The sequence below is a fragment of the Dipodomys merriami genome, unplaced genomic scaffold (assembly GCF_024711535.1).
Source record: "Dipodomys merriami isolate MVZ:Mamm:240054 unplaced genomic scaffold, mDipMer1.0.p SCAF_50, whole genome shotgun sequence".
Lineage (NCBI taxonomy): Eukaryota > Metazoa > Chordata > Mammalia > Rodentia > Heteromyidae > Dipodomys > Dipodomys merriami.
In genome coordinates, this window is record NW_027206069.1 from 10,225,427 (window position 1) to 10,240,781 (window position 15,355).

At 50.9% G+C, this 15,355-nt stretch overlaps 1 protein-coding gene across 3 annotated transcripts in view; it reads left to right on the forward strand.

Moving 5' to 3' along the window:
• The first annotated feature begins 14,636 nt into the window (after nucleotides 1-14,636).
• Nucleotides 14,637-15,355, forward strand: part of LOC138810518 (tetratricopeptide repeat protein 7B) — a 211,938-nt gene continuing 211,219 nt past the window's right edge. Inside the window, exon 1 of one of the 3 annotated variants that reach the window (XM_069997742.1) lies at nucleotides 14,637-14,811. In XM_069997742.1, coding sequence (XP_069853843.1) covers nucleotides 14,691-14,811 — 121 coding nt within the window. In that variant the 5' untranslated portion in view covers nucleotides 14,637-14,690. The remainder of the gene's footprint in view (nucleotides 14,812-15,355) is intronic. The other 2 variants (XM_069997743.1, XM_069997744.1) reach the window with 2 other exon arrangements.

The window sequence follows — 15,355 nt, forward strand, 5'->3', positions numbered from 1 at the left end:
TTTGCTGGGATTTTTCTTTAGGGAGGTCGAGTGTGTGTTGTTTGGGGAGCTAATAGCAGTATTTAAGTACAGTGGTCCATGTCAGTAGTGTAACTACAGGTGAGAAGCCTTGAAATAAGTTGCATTTGAACTCACATTGTGTGGCTAGCTGAAGAGCGAGTTTCTGAGCTCCCCTTGTCTTCTCTGCTCAGAGCAACACCTTCAAAGGTGCATTCACATCTCACCCTTCAGCTGCCCCTGTTACGAAGCCCTGGGGTTGGGAAGGAAAAAGCCCTGAGCACACTGGTTAAAGGGGGAAGAAATACCTGGTTCTTCAGTTCTGTGTTCCCAGTAGCTAGCTCTGCAGTCTCCTTGGCTTGCTCCTCCCCATCATCCCTCAGGTTAGCTCTGTCCTCTAACATCACCACCTCTCAAAACAGCTTCTCTCAGTCCTCATAAGGAATAAGTTACCGGAGTTGATCTAGGAGGCAGCAGCAGTTGATAGGATAAGGGCAGATTCAGGGTCTGTGTTAATGATCTATTGCAGACCAGGCCTAAGGACAAGAGGCATCACCAGAAAGGACAAAGAGAGATATTCTCCCAACACCTGCCAAGTGGAGCCAGTCCTTCTGGCACCTTGACATAGACCAGAGAGACTGATCTTAACCTCTGACCTCCAGCTCACATGTCAGAAGCTCTACTCCAGAATGGTGCAGCCAAAGCCAAGGCTGCCTCCAAGGAGAAGTCATGTCTGTGGGTCTCTTCTGACCTGAGGCAGAGTTCATGGTGCATTGAGAACACTGAGGCCCAACATAGCTTCAGGGCAGATTTCACACGTGCTGCAGGGGACAAGCCCAGAGGACTTGAGGCTATTGTGTTGTCATTGCTGTCATCCTGACTCTCTCTCTCTCTCTCTCTCTCTCTCTCTCTCTCTCTGTCTCTCTCTCTCTCTCTCTCTCTCTCTCTCTCTCTGTCTCTCACACACACACACACACACACACACACACACACACACACACACACACACACACACACACACAGAACCTCTCTATCTCCTACAGGGTGTCACTCAGGGGAAGCTCACCATGGTCCCCAGCCCGCCAGAAACCAAACTTGTGGTTGCTTAGGACTGGGGGTTTGGCACAATGGGGATGATAGCTAACTGGTATAGGTGATAAAATTACTCATAATAATGTACATCATCTATGTAATCTATGCTAAAAAATCTATTGAGGGCTGGGAAGGCGGCTCAGTGGTAGAGTGCTTGCCTTGCATGCATGAGGCCCTCGGTTCGATTCCTCAGCATCACATAAGCAGAAAAAGCTGGAAGTGGGGCTGAGGCTCGGGTGGTAGAGCGTTTGCCTTGAGCTGAAGAGCTGAGGGACAGCATCCAGGCCCAGAGTTCAAGCCCCACAACCAACAAAAAAAATCTATTGGGGCTGGGAAGGTGGCTCAGTGGTAGAGCACTTGCCTTGCATGCCTGAGGCCCTGGGTTCGATTCCTCAGCACCACATAAGCAAAAAGAAAAAAGCCGGAAGTGGCACTGTGGCTCAAGTGATAGAGCGCTAGCCTTGAGCTGAAGAGCTGAGGGACAGTGCCCAGAGTTCAGGCCCCATGACCGGACCCCCCCCCAAAAAATCTATTGAATTGTACATTTTAAGTGAATGGTGTGGTAAATAAATTAGATCTCAGCAAATCTATCTTTAAATAGATTCACTTAACTTTGTGTTGCTTTAAGCCACTATGTTTGTGTAATTCCTTATAGAAACCATAAGAAATGGCACACCCTCATCCCTGTCTACACCCACCGCTGACCCTCCCACTTGTCTCCCCACTATGTGTGCTCCACACTATGTGTGTGAGAGACAGACTCCCCCCCCCCGTCTTTCCCTTCCTCTCTTGTTCTTTTTTTTCTCTTCTTAGTACCCCATAGCCTTTGGAGAAGACTATGTTCTTCTCAGCTGGAGTCCCGGGCTTTGTATCACACCCAAGTGGCTTTGGCACAGAGATGGCTCTGGGGAGCGGAGGACAGGACTGCCTCATCTCCCCTGCCTCCACCTTCTTCTGCGTTGGTTCTGCCTAGGATCCGGCCCTCAGCGCAGAGCTTTGCCTAAGACTTGCCATCTTGAGCTCAGCCAGCCACAGGAAGACTGAGGGGTGAAATGCCCTGATCCCAGCATACTAGCTGAGGACAGTAGTTGGCTGAGAGTAAGCTATGTTGGCTCTCCAGCCCAACTTGGGCTCCCTCCATTGGCCCAGTGTACACCTTCGTTTATGCTTTGCATGAAGTTTGTGATGCAGGACGTGTTTTCTAAAGCTTTGTAAACTGTGTGAGTGAAAAAGAATAGGAATTTATTTTATTTGCTGAAAGAGAAACATCACTTTCAGCCATGGTCCATTTTGCACTCTAAATTTGCTTTTGTGTTTTAGGCATGCCTTCCAAATTTGGAGCCCTTGCCCTGGACACCTGGCCCATTCTCCCTCTCACTGGGGCCAGAAATCTCCTGGCCCAATGGAAAAAGTTGACGTTTGCTACAAAGAATTACTGATTACCACCTGTGACTCTTCCTCAGACCCAGGCCTGTGGCCCTAGGACGTGAGCCTGGGGTAGCACCCAGGATTGTGTTGTCAGGACTCTCTAATTGCTACAGACTTAAAAATTAGACTGACACCTTCCTACTTGTCTCTTTAACCATGGTCACTTCTGCTGAGTGTGTATCAGCTCTAAGGTAGACACAATTCTGAAATCTCCAGAGACAGCCCCGCAGATTAACAGCTAACCCAGACATGTGTTTGACTATTTATAAGACAGAGAGGAAGTAATCCCCAGGGTAAACCAGGCAGTACCACCAGCTGCCTCACAGAAGTGTGGGCTAACCTCTGACCACTCACCCAGCCACAGAGGGACAGCTCTGGCTTGAGATGCCCCCACTGTCTGTCTACTTTGTAGAATGTTGGTTTGCAAAGGATACAGTACCATGTGCTCAAGAATGTACTATCTGGAAGATAATAATGGATGTCAAGCATCCATGATCGTTTCTAGTAAATGCTATCATTCTATTATTCTATCATGTGATATGACTGAACAACACCTTCAGCCATTGCTTTTCAAGCTGTTCCCTGTGATAGTTGGAGGCCACAGCTGGTACTGGCATCTGGAACTCAAAAACAGGGTAAAGCACTTTGGGTCCTTCCATTGGATAGCTAGCACAACTGTTAGTGGCTAAGGAACAACCAAGACAATGTCTAGACCAGCCAGTGAGAAGCAAGAACCAGTTGTGGTGAGCCTCAAAAAACCTACTTCCAGGGGCTGGGAGGTGGCTCAGTGGTAGAGCACTTGCCTTGCATGCATGAGGCCCTGGGTTCAATTCCTCAGCACTACATAAGCAAAAAAAGAAAAAAGCTGGAAGTGGCGCTGTGGCTCAAGAGGTAGAGCGCTAGCCTTGAGCTGAAGAGCTGAGGGACAGCACCCAGACCCAGAGTTCAGGCCCCACAACTGGACCCAAAACAAACGAACAAACAAACCAACCCTACTTCCTCAGCATGTTAGATAGTACCACTTGATGTTGGGTTCCAGCCATGTCTTTTTGAGCCTCTCGTTCCCATATCTGTAAAAGAGGGATGAAATGATAATATGTTGGTCATTTTCTCTCTACCAGGTCCTCAAATTGCAGAAGACTGAAACATCCCATGGGTAATAGGTAATTCTTTATAAAGTATTCTTCATAAAATACAAATTCTTTATAAAGTATTCCTTACAAAGTACTCTATATAAAGGTAATTCACTATAAAGCATTCTTCATAGAGAATTGTAAAGTCTATAGAGTATGTCTATATATTCAAGTTTTCTAAAATTATAGTTGCTATGAATAGATTACAGATACTGAGGGACCCAAGTGTGGTGGTGCACTCCTATGATACCATCTACTTGGGAGGTAGAAGCAGAAAAATCATAAGTTCAAATTAGCAGAGACCCTATCTCAAAAACAAAATATGACAAAGGGACTGGAGGCATGGGTCAACAGGTCCTCGGTTCAATCCTCAGTGCTGCCAGAAAAAAAAGAGAATTTATGTTCTTCACAACATATAAAAAATAATTCAAAATAGATCATAAACCTAATCATAGAAAACAAAACCAAAGAATTCTTGGAAGATATAAGCATCCATTTTCATGATCTTGGATTAGGCCTCTGAATCATGTCTTAACTATAACACTGAAAGTCTAGGTAACAAAAGAAAAAATTAGATAATTGAATGTTATTGAAATTGCACTGCCAGGTGTGGTAGTACGTACCTGTAATCCCAGGCTCAGGAGGTTGAGATAGGAGGATCTTGAGTTTGAAGCCAACTTGGACTACATAGTGATACACTATCTCAAAAAATTAAAAAATCTAATGTTTATACTTCAAAAGACACCATCAAGAAAATGGAAAGATAATGGAAAACATTTGCACATCATATATCTGATAAGGGAATTATCTAGAATATATAAAGAACTCATAACTCAATAATAAAAAGATAATCCAATTTAAAAATGGGCAGAGAGTTGGAGTTCTCCAAAGACCAACATGAAGGGTTGTTCAGTATTATTTGTTATTGTTACAGTCTGGACATGTGTCCCCCCAAAAGGTACATATATTGAAGTCTTGGTCATCTCTCAAGAGATGACTGGTTCATGAGAATGCTAACCTCACCCACCAATAGATAATCCATTGATGACTTCTTAGCTGGAGACTGATTAGCGGAAGTAGATTCCTGGAGATGTGCCTTTGAAGGTACTGTCTTATTCCCAGAACCTCCTCCTCTCTCTGCTTCCTGGCTGCCATGAGATGAGCAGCTCTCCCACCACATGCTTCTGCCATGACGCTTCAGCCTCCCTTTGGGCCCACAGAAATGTCTCAACCTCTGAGCCATTGTAAAATTTCCCACTCTTCAGTTGTTTTTCTCAGGCATTTTGTCACAGTGATGGAAAAATGGCTGACAATTATCAAGAAAATCAAAATTGCAGGGTTCCAGTGGCTCATGCCTGTCTGTAATCCTAGCTAAGATCTGAGGATCACAGTTAAGAGCCAGCCTGCGCAGGAAAGTCTGTGAGAGACTCATCTCCAATTAACCACCCAAAAGCTGGAAGTGGACCTGTGGCTCAAGTAGAAGAACCACTAACCTTGAGCTCAGGGATAGCACCCAGACTCTGAGTTCAAACCCATTATTGGCAACAAAGAGAAAGACAGAGACGGAGAAAGAGAGAGGGGGGAGAGAGGGGAAGGAAGGAAAGAAAGAAGGAAGGAAAGAGAGAGAGAGAGAAAGAGAGAGAGAGAGAAAGAAAGAGCCGGGTGCTGGTAGCTCACGCCTGTAATCCTAGCTACTCAGGAGGCTGAGATCTGAGGATCCATGTTCAAAGCCAGCCTGGGCAAGAAAGTCCGTGAGACTCTTATCTTCAATAAACCACTCAGAAAACCAGAAGAGGTGCTGTGGCTCAAGTGGTAGAGCGCTCACCTTGAGCTGAAGAGCTGAGGGACAGCACCCAGGCCCAGAGTTCAAGCCCTATGACCGACCAAAAAAAAAAAAAAAAAAAAGAAAGAAAGAAAGAAAGAAGGAATCAAAATCACAAGGAAATGCACTTCATGTATGCATGAATGGCTAAACCCAAAGACACACACGAGGGTGAGAGTGTGGTATTCTAAAATGTGTATTTGGACTTCAACCCAGTTTCCTGGCAAACAACTCCAACAATCTTCCCAACCGTAGGGCTGTGTGACAAGAGTAGCTGAAGGGTGAGATGTTTGTGTACCTCTGCAGGTGCTCCTCTGAGCCGAGAAGACAGGTACTGACTGATGGGGTTTTTTGGAAGACAGGCTGACTTGAGGGGGGTCATCCAGCCCTACTGGGGAAAGGTGACACTTCGTTCGGGTCACTGGCACTGCAGTCAGGAGGCCTGAGCCGGAAGTGACCACCCACCTTCACCATCCCTTGCTTTCTCAAACTGTGCTCCCAAGAAAGCCCGTGTGCCTGGGCCTGCAGTGTGGGCTCAGAGAATCCCACCTGGGATCCGGGTCCTTCCCAGATGCTGCACCCCTTCTAAGGAGCACAGAGCTTCAAGGGCTGGTCCTGCTGGATTGCTCTGCATCATCAGAGGCCTGGATGTATGTAAGAGCTGGCTGTGCTGGCATTGAGGGAGGGGGCATTTTAAGCCTTGTCTTGCAGTGTAGAACAAGGTTTTCACCCCTAGTTGAACTAGAACTCTAGGTGAAGGACAGCTTTGGGGGCAGGAAGAGGAAAGTGCTAGGAGGTGGCTTGCTCCAACCACAGAGCTGCCTGCTTTTCTTTCCTGCCCCAACTGCCCTTTCTATAGCAGGAAACAAGCCCAGCCTGCAGAATACGAAGATCAGAAAGCAGTGAAAGAAATCCTAGCAAGAAGATCTTCAAGCAGTTCAGGGTTCCCAGGCCCTTGGGTGACTCTTGCAGGGGCTGCAGGATGCCCCTACTGACCTGTTTATGTGACTCGCTTCCCTCTGCTGGCTGGAGACTTAGTGTGAAGGAAAGCCCTGCTGTGGGGCCTCTCCCTTGATGGCTGTGTGCATCCTCAGCCCACCCTTAGCCCTGTGCTATTTCTTCTGTCTGGCATGCTCCTCTTGACCAGCCGGGGCTGCCCTCCCACAGGAACCTCCTTCCTCCATTCAGTCTCTGTCTGGTATAAGCTGCAGACCCACTACCCAGGACCACTGCAGGCAGGAGTGGAATTAACCAAAAATGATCAACAGCTCTGGGGGTAAAGAGCCAGCCTGGGCAGCTGGGCAGTGGAGACAAAGGCTAGGCATAGCTCAGGATGGGGACGGGTGCAGACTCCAGGAGCTCTGCCTGCCCCACCTGTGAAGCTTGCCGGAACAAATGGCCTGATGTCTCAGGCAGAGGTGGCTGCCACCCTCCCATACCTGTCTCTGAGGCTACCTAATCTCAGCCACAGGGAGAGTGGCGCACCAAGTGCCTGTCACCAGTGGGAAGGGGGTTCTACTAACATTCAAAGGAAAGGGGATCGAGATCCTAGGTCCCAGGAAAACCTGCGAGAGGTCCACTCTGCCTCCCCAAAGAAGATCTAACTGCCCACCTTCTCTAGCCAGCACCAGGGCTCCAGCTCCCCCGGCTGCCTTAGTTGCTCAGTCTGCACACAGTGCTTAGGACAAGATTTCCTGTGGGCCAAGGGTGCTCTGGACTGCAGTAACATGAAGGCTGCACCAGCTCCTAGAAACAACTTACAAGAGGCATCTGTGATCCGGATATGAATGGCTCAGGCCTGTAATCCCAGCTACTTAGGAGGCTGAGATCTGAGGATTGCGGTTCAAAGCCAGCCCAGGCAGGAAAATCCAGGAGACATTTACCTCTAGTTAATCAGCAAAAAGCTGGAAGTGGCACTGTGGCTCAACATCAGCCTCAAGCAAAAGACCTAAGGGACAGCACCAGGTTCTGAGTTCAATTCCAGGAACAACACACACACACACGTAGGAGAGAGCCAGCCCAGCCTAATGCCTGCCTCACCCTTTCTAAAAGACATTCAAACCCTCTTCCCACTGCATCCCTGGAAAAGTCACTCTCTGGACCAGGCGGGGGACAGCTTCTTCCTGCTGACCACACACAATACTAGGCAGGATTCTGAAAATAAAAATGAGTTATTAAAAGCAACAAGGCCCAGGCTGACTTTACTGCTACGCTGTGGGTAGTCTTGATATGAGACTCAAGGTCATGACCTGAGTGTCCCGGGGATGTGGAGAGGCCCCGGTGTCCCACTGCCCCTGGCCACACCACCTGGGCAATTCTCCCTGGCTGCAAAGCAAAGTGTTGGGCGGTACCCACGTGACACAGGTTTCACCCAGCAGAAAGAAGTGACCAGCCCATGGAGGTTTGGCTGATGTCCTTACATGGTTCAAGTGATTCGTGAATCTGCCTGTCTGACTAGATTAAAACAAAGCAGACCAACCGTACAACTTCACAAGATGAGCGTTTCTTCCCACACCCCCAAACAAATAAACCATTCTCCAGGGTGATGGGACTCTCCCACACACACCTCCTGAGCATTTTCTTTCCTCTCGGAAGCTGGAGATGGGCCTGATGGGCCTGAGTCATGGCATCCCAGGCTCCCTGCTCCCAGGGTGGGAAAAAGCAGAACCTGAGTCCAGGCCCTGTGGCCTCCCGCTGTGCCGCCCCGCCCTGCTCCTGAGGAACCACCAATGAGGGAGCGAGGGAACTGTATGACTTCATCAGCAGACGCTCTCATTGGCTACCACCACTCCGGATCTCCCCTGCTCCCCTCCCAACCCCCAAGACGCTAGGTTCCCAGGCTGCTCTGCCGCCCCGGGAGGCTTCTGGAAAATTCAAACAACAAATCCCCTAGAAGGAAACGGGCCTTCAGATCAAGCACCAGCCGGAGTGCTGGCTTCCTAAACTGAGCTTGCTGTTGCTGTGCCCCTGATGTAGCTGATTCTTTGATCTTCCCTCCTCCCTGTCTTTAATATCTGCCAGATTCAACTTATTTTAATCATAGACTGTAACTGAGCATCTCAGTGGATGAACACCCTGCTCCTCACCTGACTATGGTCATCAACTCCACTGATATTTACCAGGGAATTCATGACACCAAGGGGGTATATAATGTTAATTGGTCACACAACTGGTCAGAGAAAATTAAATCCTTGTGTTAGCTTCTCTCTTTGTGTGTGTGTGTGTGTGTGTGTGTGTGTGTGTGTGTGCGTGTGTGTGTGTGTGTGTGGCAGAGTGTTTACATTTAAAAACAAACAAAAAACTTTAACACAGTTTGCTAATCCAGCTCCCTAGGAACAACTCAGCCTCTTGTGCATTCCTGGGTCCTGATTTCTCTTTAAAACTCTGGACGTGTGGGTCAGTCTCATTTGTGGCTGTGTACTTGTGCACTGTGGATTAAATCAAGGTCTTTATAAATGCCCAGCACACATTCTACCACTGAGTCAAGCCCTCTGCACAACTCCATGTTCCTTACATGTCTATATCTAACCCCTCCATGTGTTTTCTTGTATGTCTAGTCTCCTAGGAAGCCCTAAGATCAGTTGTATTTGCTCTTAGCAGCAATGTAATTATGTAGCCAGGCTGGCTTTAAACTTGTGATCCTCCTGTCTCGGCCTTCTAAGTGCTGAGATCACACAGTGATAAACCAAAACCCACTTGTTATGCTGTCCAAAGCCAAAGCAAGGTTAGCACGGATGAAGATGAAAATCACAAGCTGGCTCAGCATCCTCCTGGACAGGGGGATGCTACACTCAATCGTCACCAAAAGGCCAAGAAGCAAAAGCACCAGCCAAAAGAAAAGATGCAGAGCATGAAGTCAGCAAACACCCAAAGCTCCAAAGCATCTGGTGCCCTCTCCCCATAAAGTCTGCACAGATCATTCTCAGAGCACACGAGGGTGCAGTAATGCACAGTGTGGTAGATGACAACCCTCTTGAGGGCTTCTCTCTCTGGTACCAAGTCCAGGCCAACCAAGCAGGAGAGATTTCAGCTAAGGACCACTTTAGCTTAGCATCATAGCACTGGAAACAGGGTCTCCTGGAATGGCTTCCACTGTCAATGGGAGTTGGTGTGGGGCTTCCACAGTCATCTCTCATTAGCCAGAGGAGCACAGTACCCAGCAACACAACATGTTCTAGACCTTCAAAGCTGAAGGTCACACTCTAACCATGTTTTATGAATGAGGTTCACACCATGCTGAACAGCCAGCCAACTTCTAGTACCTGTCTGTCCCTCCCAGGTATCAACTAATGATAAACTAGAAGTGCCAACTATGATGCTTGCAATCATCCAGCAAGTTGCCTATTAGCGCAGGACAAGACAGACACATAGGCTTCTTGTATGCTTCTTGTCATCTGCCTGTAAAGCTGTCTGCCCGTATTGATCTGTTTGTATGGCCCATAATAATGTTACAAATATTCAAATAGCCCTTAGCAGAAAAAAAGGTTCCCTATTGGATAGGTGGATGGACAAGCAGATGGATGGACAAGCAGATGGATGGACAAATGGATGGATGGATAATTCCAATGTGACATAGTCACACCACAGAATATTACACACCAGAGAAAAGGGGGAAGAACTTTAGGCAATAACAGGATGAATTCAGAAATTTGTGATCAGAAGAGGGTAAGTTGTAGAATCCAACATCATGTTTAGAAAGATCAAAACCAAGCAAAGCCGCACAATACCCTGTACAGAGCCACATCATATTCACATATAACAAGTTGCAAAAAGGAATTTTGGTGAGAAAGCTGGTTTAAAACAGAAAAGTGCTGGTGGCTCATGCCTGTAATCCTAGCCACTCGGAAGGCTGAGATCTGAGCACGGTTTGAAGCCAGCCCAGGCAGGAAAGTCCATGAGATTCTTATCTTCAGTTAACCACCAAAAAGCCAGAAGTTGAGCTGTGTGGCTAACGGGATAGAGCACTAGCTTTGAGCAAAACAGCTCAGGGACAACGTCCAGGCCCTGAATTCAAGCCCCAGGACCAGCACCAAAAAAGGAAGAGGAGGAGGAAGAGAAGAAGGAGAAGGAAAAGAAGAAATAGAAGAATAAGAAGAATTTAAAAATAGTTTTACTGGTGTTCATTGTACTGTTTTACCATCAAGACATCTCTCTCTCTCTCTTTTTGTCAGTCATGGGGCTTGAACTCTGGGTCTGGACACTGTCCCTGAGCTCTGCAGCTTAAGGTGAGCACTCTACCACTTGAGCCACAGCACCACTTCCAGTTTTCTGGTGGTTGATTGGAGATAAGAGTCTCACAAACTTTCCTATCCAGCCTGGCTTTGAACCACAATCTTCAGATCTCAGCCTCCTGAATAGCTAGGATTACAGGCGTGAGCCACTGGTGCCTGGTGAGGCATCTCTTGAATGTCTATATTTTTGTATGCATCAACATTACAGAATCTAAAGCCAGCCAAAGGCACCGCAGCCCTCATTGCGCATACTCCAGGCCTACAAGCCACGGTTCACGGTGCCTCACTGCAGCTGCCCCCCGCAGCACCAGCTGTCTCTGTATTACACCTCAGAGGGCTGAAGCTGCTCCCTGGCTTTGCAGACAGATGACAGGGTGCTGCCCTGGCAGGGCAAGGTCAAAAGTTAGAAGTGAATGCCCTCCTTGTTAGCACACAGAGCCTCTCTTTCCTACTTTTGGATTTCCAGCTCCTCCTAGTCCAGAACCATCCATTTTATGGTAAAGAAGTCCCCTTCTGCTTTGTGTGTATCTATCTGTTGGATGGCACCTGGCCAGGCCCCACCTACTACCTTCCTGTCACTCATTTATTCATGCACCACACAGATGTTTGGGCCTGGTTTGGTGACACACTCCTGCAATCCCAACTATACAACAGATGGAGATAGGAAAATCTCCTTCTGAAGCTAGTTAAGGCAAAATGTTGGTGAGTCTCTCTCTATCTCAGAGAGAAACTGGGTGTGGTGGCTTAGGCCTGTGGTCTCAGTTATTCAGGAAGCAGAAATAGAACTTTGGTCCAAGCCTAGCTCCTGGCAAAAACTGAAAGGCTTTATCTGAAAAATAACTAAAAGTAACTAAAGCCTCAAGGGGTAGAATGCCTGCTTATCAAGCAATAGGTCCTGATTTCAAAGCTCAGTATTGCTGGAAAACAGAAAACAAAAGACAAAATGAATAACACCCAAAACGCAAACAAGAGCTCCCCAAGCACTTCTAATGTGCTGAGCACTGCTTGGGATGCAGAAATGAACAAAACCACATGGACGGGAGGCAAGCCACACGGATTAGCAAACAATATATGTAAGGTCCATTCCTGGATGGCGAGCAGACCCCGCCCAGTACCTGCGTTACCTAGGCAACTGGGACACCTGGAAGAGGTCACATCTGCATCCACTGAGGTCACATCTGCATCTGATGTAACCACACCTTTCTCCCACCTGGTCCCACCTCTTACCTGGTCCCACTTCCCTTTACCTAGACACAACTTTCCCCGCCCCCTACCCTATATAAGACCCAACCCAGGGCCAGACCATTTTGCCAGCCGAGTGGAGTGCCAACCTTGCCTGGTCCCAGCAGGTCTACTAAATAAACCTACCCCTTACCTGAATACCACGTGCATGGTGCTGTTCTTACTCGGCTACCTCTTTTTAAAAACCTAACAATACAAAGCAGGTGGAGCTCAGAAGAAAAGCGCAGCAGAGTAAGGGGAGAAGGTGAAGGGAATGGGAGAGGGAGTTGAGATTGGGTGGTCAGGAAAGCCCTGAGGACACATGACCTGGGGGTGCTACGTGGGTTCTGGGGAAAACCCTTCCTGGCCACGCATAACCAGGCAGAGCAAGGGCAAAGGCCCAGACCCTTCCTCTCGCCCAGGATTTCCTTACTGGGCGTGCTCTACACTCCCTCCCAACCCCAGGCATTCTGCATCAAGCCCTCTCCCCTTGCTCATGTCTTCCTCTATTCTAGTTGTACAGGAACTCTGGGCTTTGGGGAAGAGGGGTGAGTCTTTAGGGGGTCCTGGAAGTTTCTAGATCACATAAGTTACCATTGGCTCTGAAATTTGATCTGAACCTGTGGCCTGTTCCTGGCAACCCCAAGTTCCCAGTGAGCTCACCTCCCCTTCCTTCAATTTGCTTTCCTTCCAGCAGGGGTGGGGAGGATGGGGGTGGGGTGGGACAGGATTTGGCTGATAGTCTGTGATTTTTCACATCCTTGTCAGACTTGTAATACCCGAATGCCTGGCTTAATTAGTGTTATTAGCATGACTTTTTACTCTGGAAAACCAACCACTCCAGGGAACTCTGTCCTCATGGTCTCTTGTCCTTTCTAGGGCTGTTGTTGCTCCCAGTACAGCACCAGTACAGTGGGTGAGGATCCCAACATTGGACTGGTGACATTCAACAGAGATCCCAGGGCCCAATTTTCTGGCTCCACACAAGGAATGAGCAGGTTGCTTCTCTGTGTGGGTCCGGATGACTTCAGCTTCTGTTACCAACCCTTGTGCCCAGCAATTATCTGCACTCAAGAAAATGGCCTAAAGAATGTTACAGCAGGCCTCAGCTGGCTGTAGGTGAAGGTCCAAGCCTGGAATGTAGTTGTGTTTGTTTTTCTTTACTATAATGTAACACCTGAGGCAGACTCCCTTTAGAAAGCAAAGTGGTTTATTTACCTCACCAATCTGAAGATGTCTGACGTCAGCTCAGCTCTGGTGAGATGTCATGGTGTTGGGCAGCAGCATGGGGAAAGGGAAAGATGACATCACCAAACAGGAAGCTCAGGAGTAATGGGGGGGGGCGCTCAGGCTTGTTGTTAAAACAGCTCACTTGACAGAGCTTCCTAATTCCCTCTGAGGGCAATTCCCCCAATGACCTAAAGACCTCCCGCTAGGCTGTTCCTCTTAAAGGTCTCTCCACTGTGCCACATGCCCCATACAGGCATGACAAGGGATGCAGGCATGACAACATGCCAAGCTAGCTTGCCCACCCTCCCCTCCCCCTCCCCTCCCTCTCTCCCTCTCTCTCCCTCTCCTCTTTCCTTTTGCTGGTCTTGGGGCTTGAACTCAGGGTCTGAGCACTGTCCCTGGGCTTTTTTGCTTCTGGCTTTTTCTGAGTAGCTTATTGGATTTAAGAGTCTCTTGGATTTACTGCCTGAGTTGGCTTCAAACCATGATCCTTAGATCTCAGCCTCCTAGGTAGCTAGGATTCCAGGCCTGAGCCACAGGGGGGTGGGGGGCTGGGGAAGTTTTCTTATTCATGCCCCTGACCGGAATGTAAGCTCCACCAAGGTGGGAATTTTTGCTTGTCTTGGTTCAGGGCTCTGAAAACACGCTTGCTCGCCCCGGGTGTTCAGTGCAGAGCTGAGGAAGAAGGACACGCGGGTCCTGGAAGAATGCACACGTAGCTCAACACGTGTCCCAGCTCAGTCTACATGGCGAAGAAAGAAAGACAAGGAGCCCCGGGGTGATGGCTCCCCTCGGGTGCCAGGGGGCAGGCCCCTGAACCCGCTGCAGCTCACTGCGCACAGACGTTTGCAGAAACCTCTGGCAGGTGTCAGAGATGAACGAGTCTCTGGCCAGCTTTGGGGGCTAAGGCTCCAGGGGTCAGGGGGGCCCTAAGGGGGGCAAAGGCCCACCGAGGCCTAGGGAGCCACAGACAGCCTGTAAGGACTCACGACCCCCAAACCCGTCCCCAGGCTTCAGGCCCCCGACGGTACCGGGCCAGACCCCCTCCCCCTTTCCCCCCGCCCGGGCTGACCCCATTCCTGGCGTCCGGTCCCCATTGGTCGCCTTGGTCATCCTGACACAGGCCTTGCTCCCCCTCCCGCCCAGGACCCCAGCCTCTCCGCCCTGCCTTCCCCCCCACCTCCCCTCCACGCAGCCCAGGCCCTCCGCCCCGCCCTGCCGCAGCCCGGCCCACTCCAGTCCGGACCCCGGCCCCGGCCCCGGCCCCGGCCCGGGCCCCGGCCCCGCTGCAGCTCCGGCCCTGGCCGGCAGGGGCCGCTCCTCGCGGCGCCCGGGGCCCCGCCGCGCCCGCCGCCGCCCGCTCCCCGCCCCTTCCCGGCCGGCGCTCCCGTTACGCCGCGGAGCCGGGAGCCCGGAGCCCGAGCCCGAGCCCGAGCCCGGGGCGGGCGGCAGCGGGAGGCGGCGCGGGGCCCGGCGGCGGCGGCCTGCGGGGCCTGCGGGGCCTGCGGGGCGCGCGCCGGGCCAGGCCGGGCCGCGATGGCGACCAGGAAGGCGGGCTCGCGGCTGGAGACGGAGATCGAGCGCTGCCGCTCCGAGTGCCAGTGGGAGCGGATCCCCGAGCTGGTCAAGCAGCTGTCGGCCAAGCTCATCGCCAACGGTGGGCGCGGGCGCGGGGGCCGCGGGGGGCGCGGGCGCGGGGCGCGCCGCGGCTGCGGGGGGGCGCCGCGGCCTCCGCTCGCCGGGCCCCGAGGCTCGGGCAGGGGCGCGGCCGGGCCGCGAGGCGCAGGCCCCGGGGGTGGGGGGGGTGCGCAGGCCAGGCCCGTGGGGGGCCCGGGGTCCCCCCCTCCCGAGGTCCCGCGGTGGGGGGGGGCGGGCGCCGGGGGCGTCCCGGGGGTGAGGCTTGCAGGGCGGCATCTGGCGAGGCCGGGGTGCAGGAGGCTGGGGGGGTCGCCGCTGGGGCAGACCCGGGCCAGGGACTGCTGACCTGGCTGCTGAGAGAAGTTGGAGGTGTTGGAGGGTGGCAGCCTGGAGACCTGTATGTGAGCCAATGTGGAGGGCAGGGGACGGAGCAGAGCTCTGGGGTCCTGTGAATGCGGGTGTTGTCAGCATATGGTGTCCAAGGGCCCCAAGGCAGAAGCGCAGACTTGGGAGTATATGGGTGTGAGTGTGTGTGTGTGTGTGTGTGTGTGTGGGTGACAGGT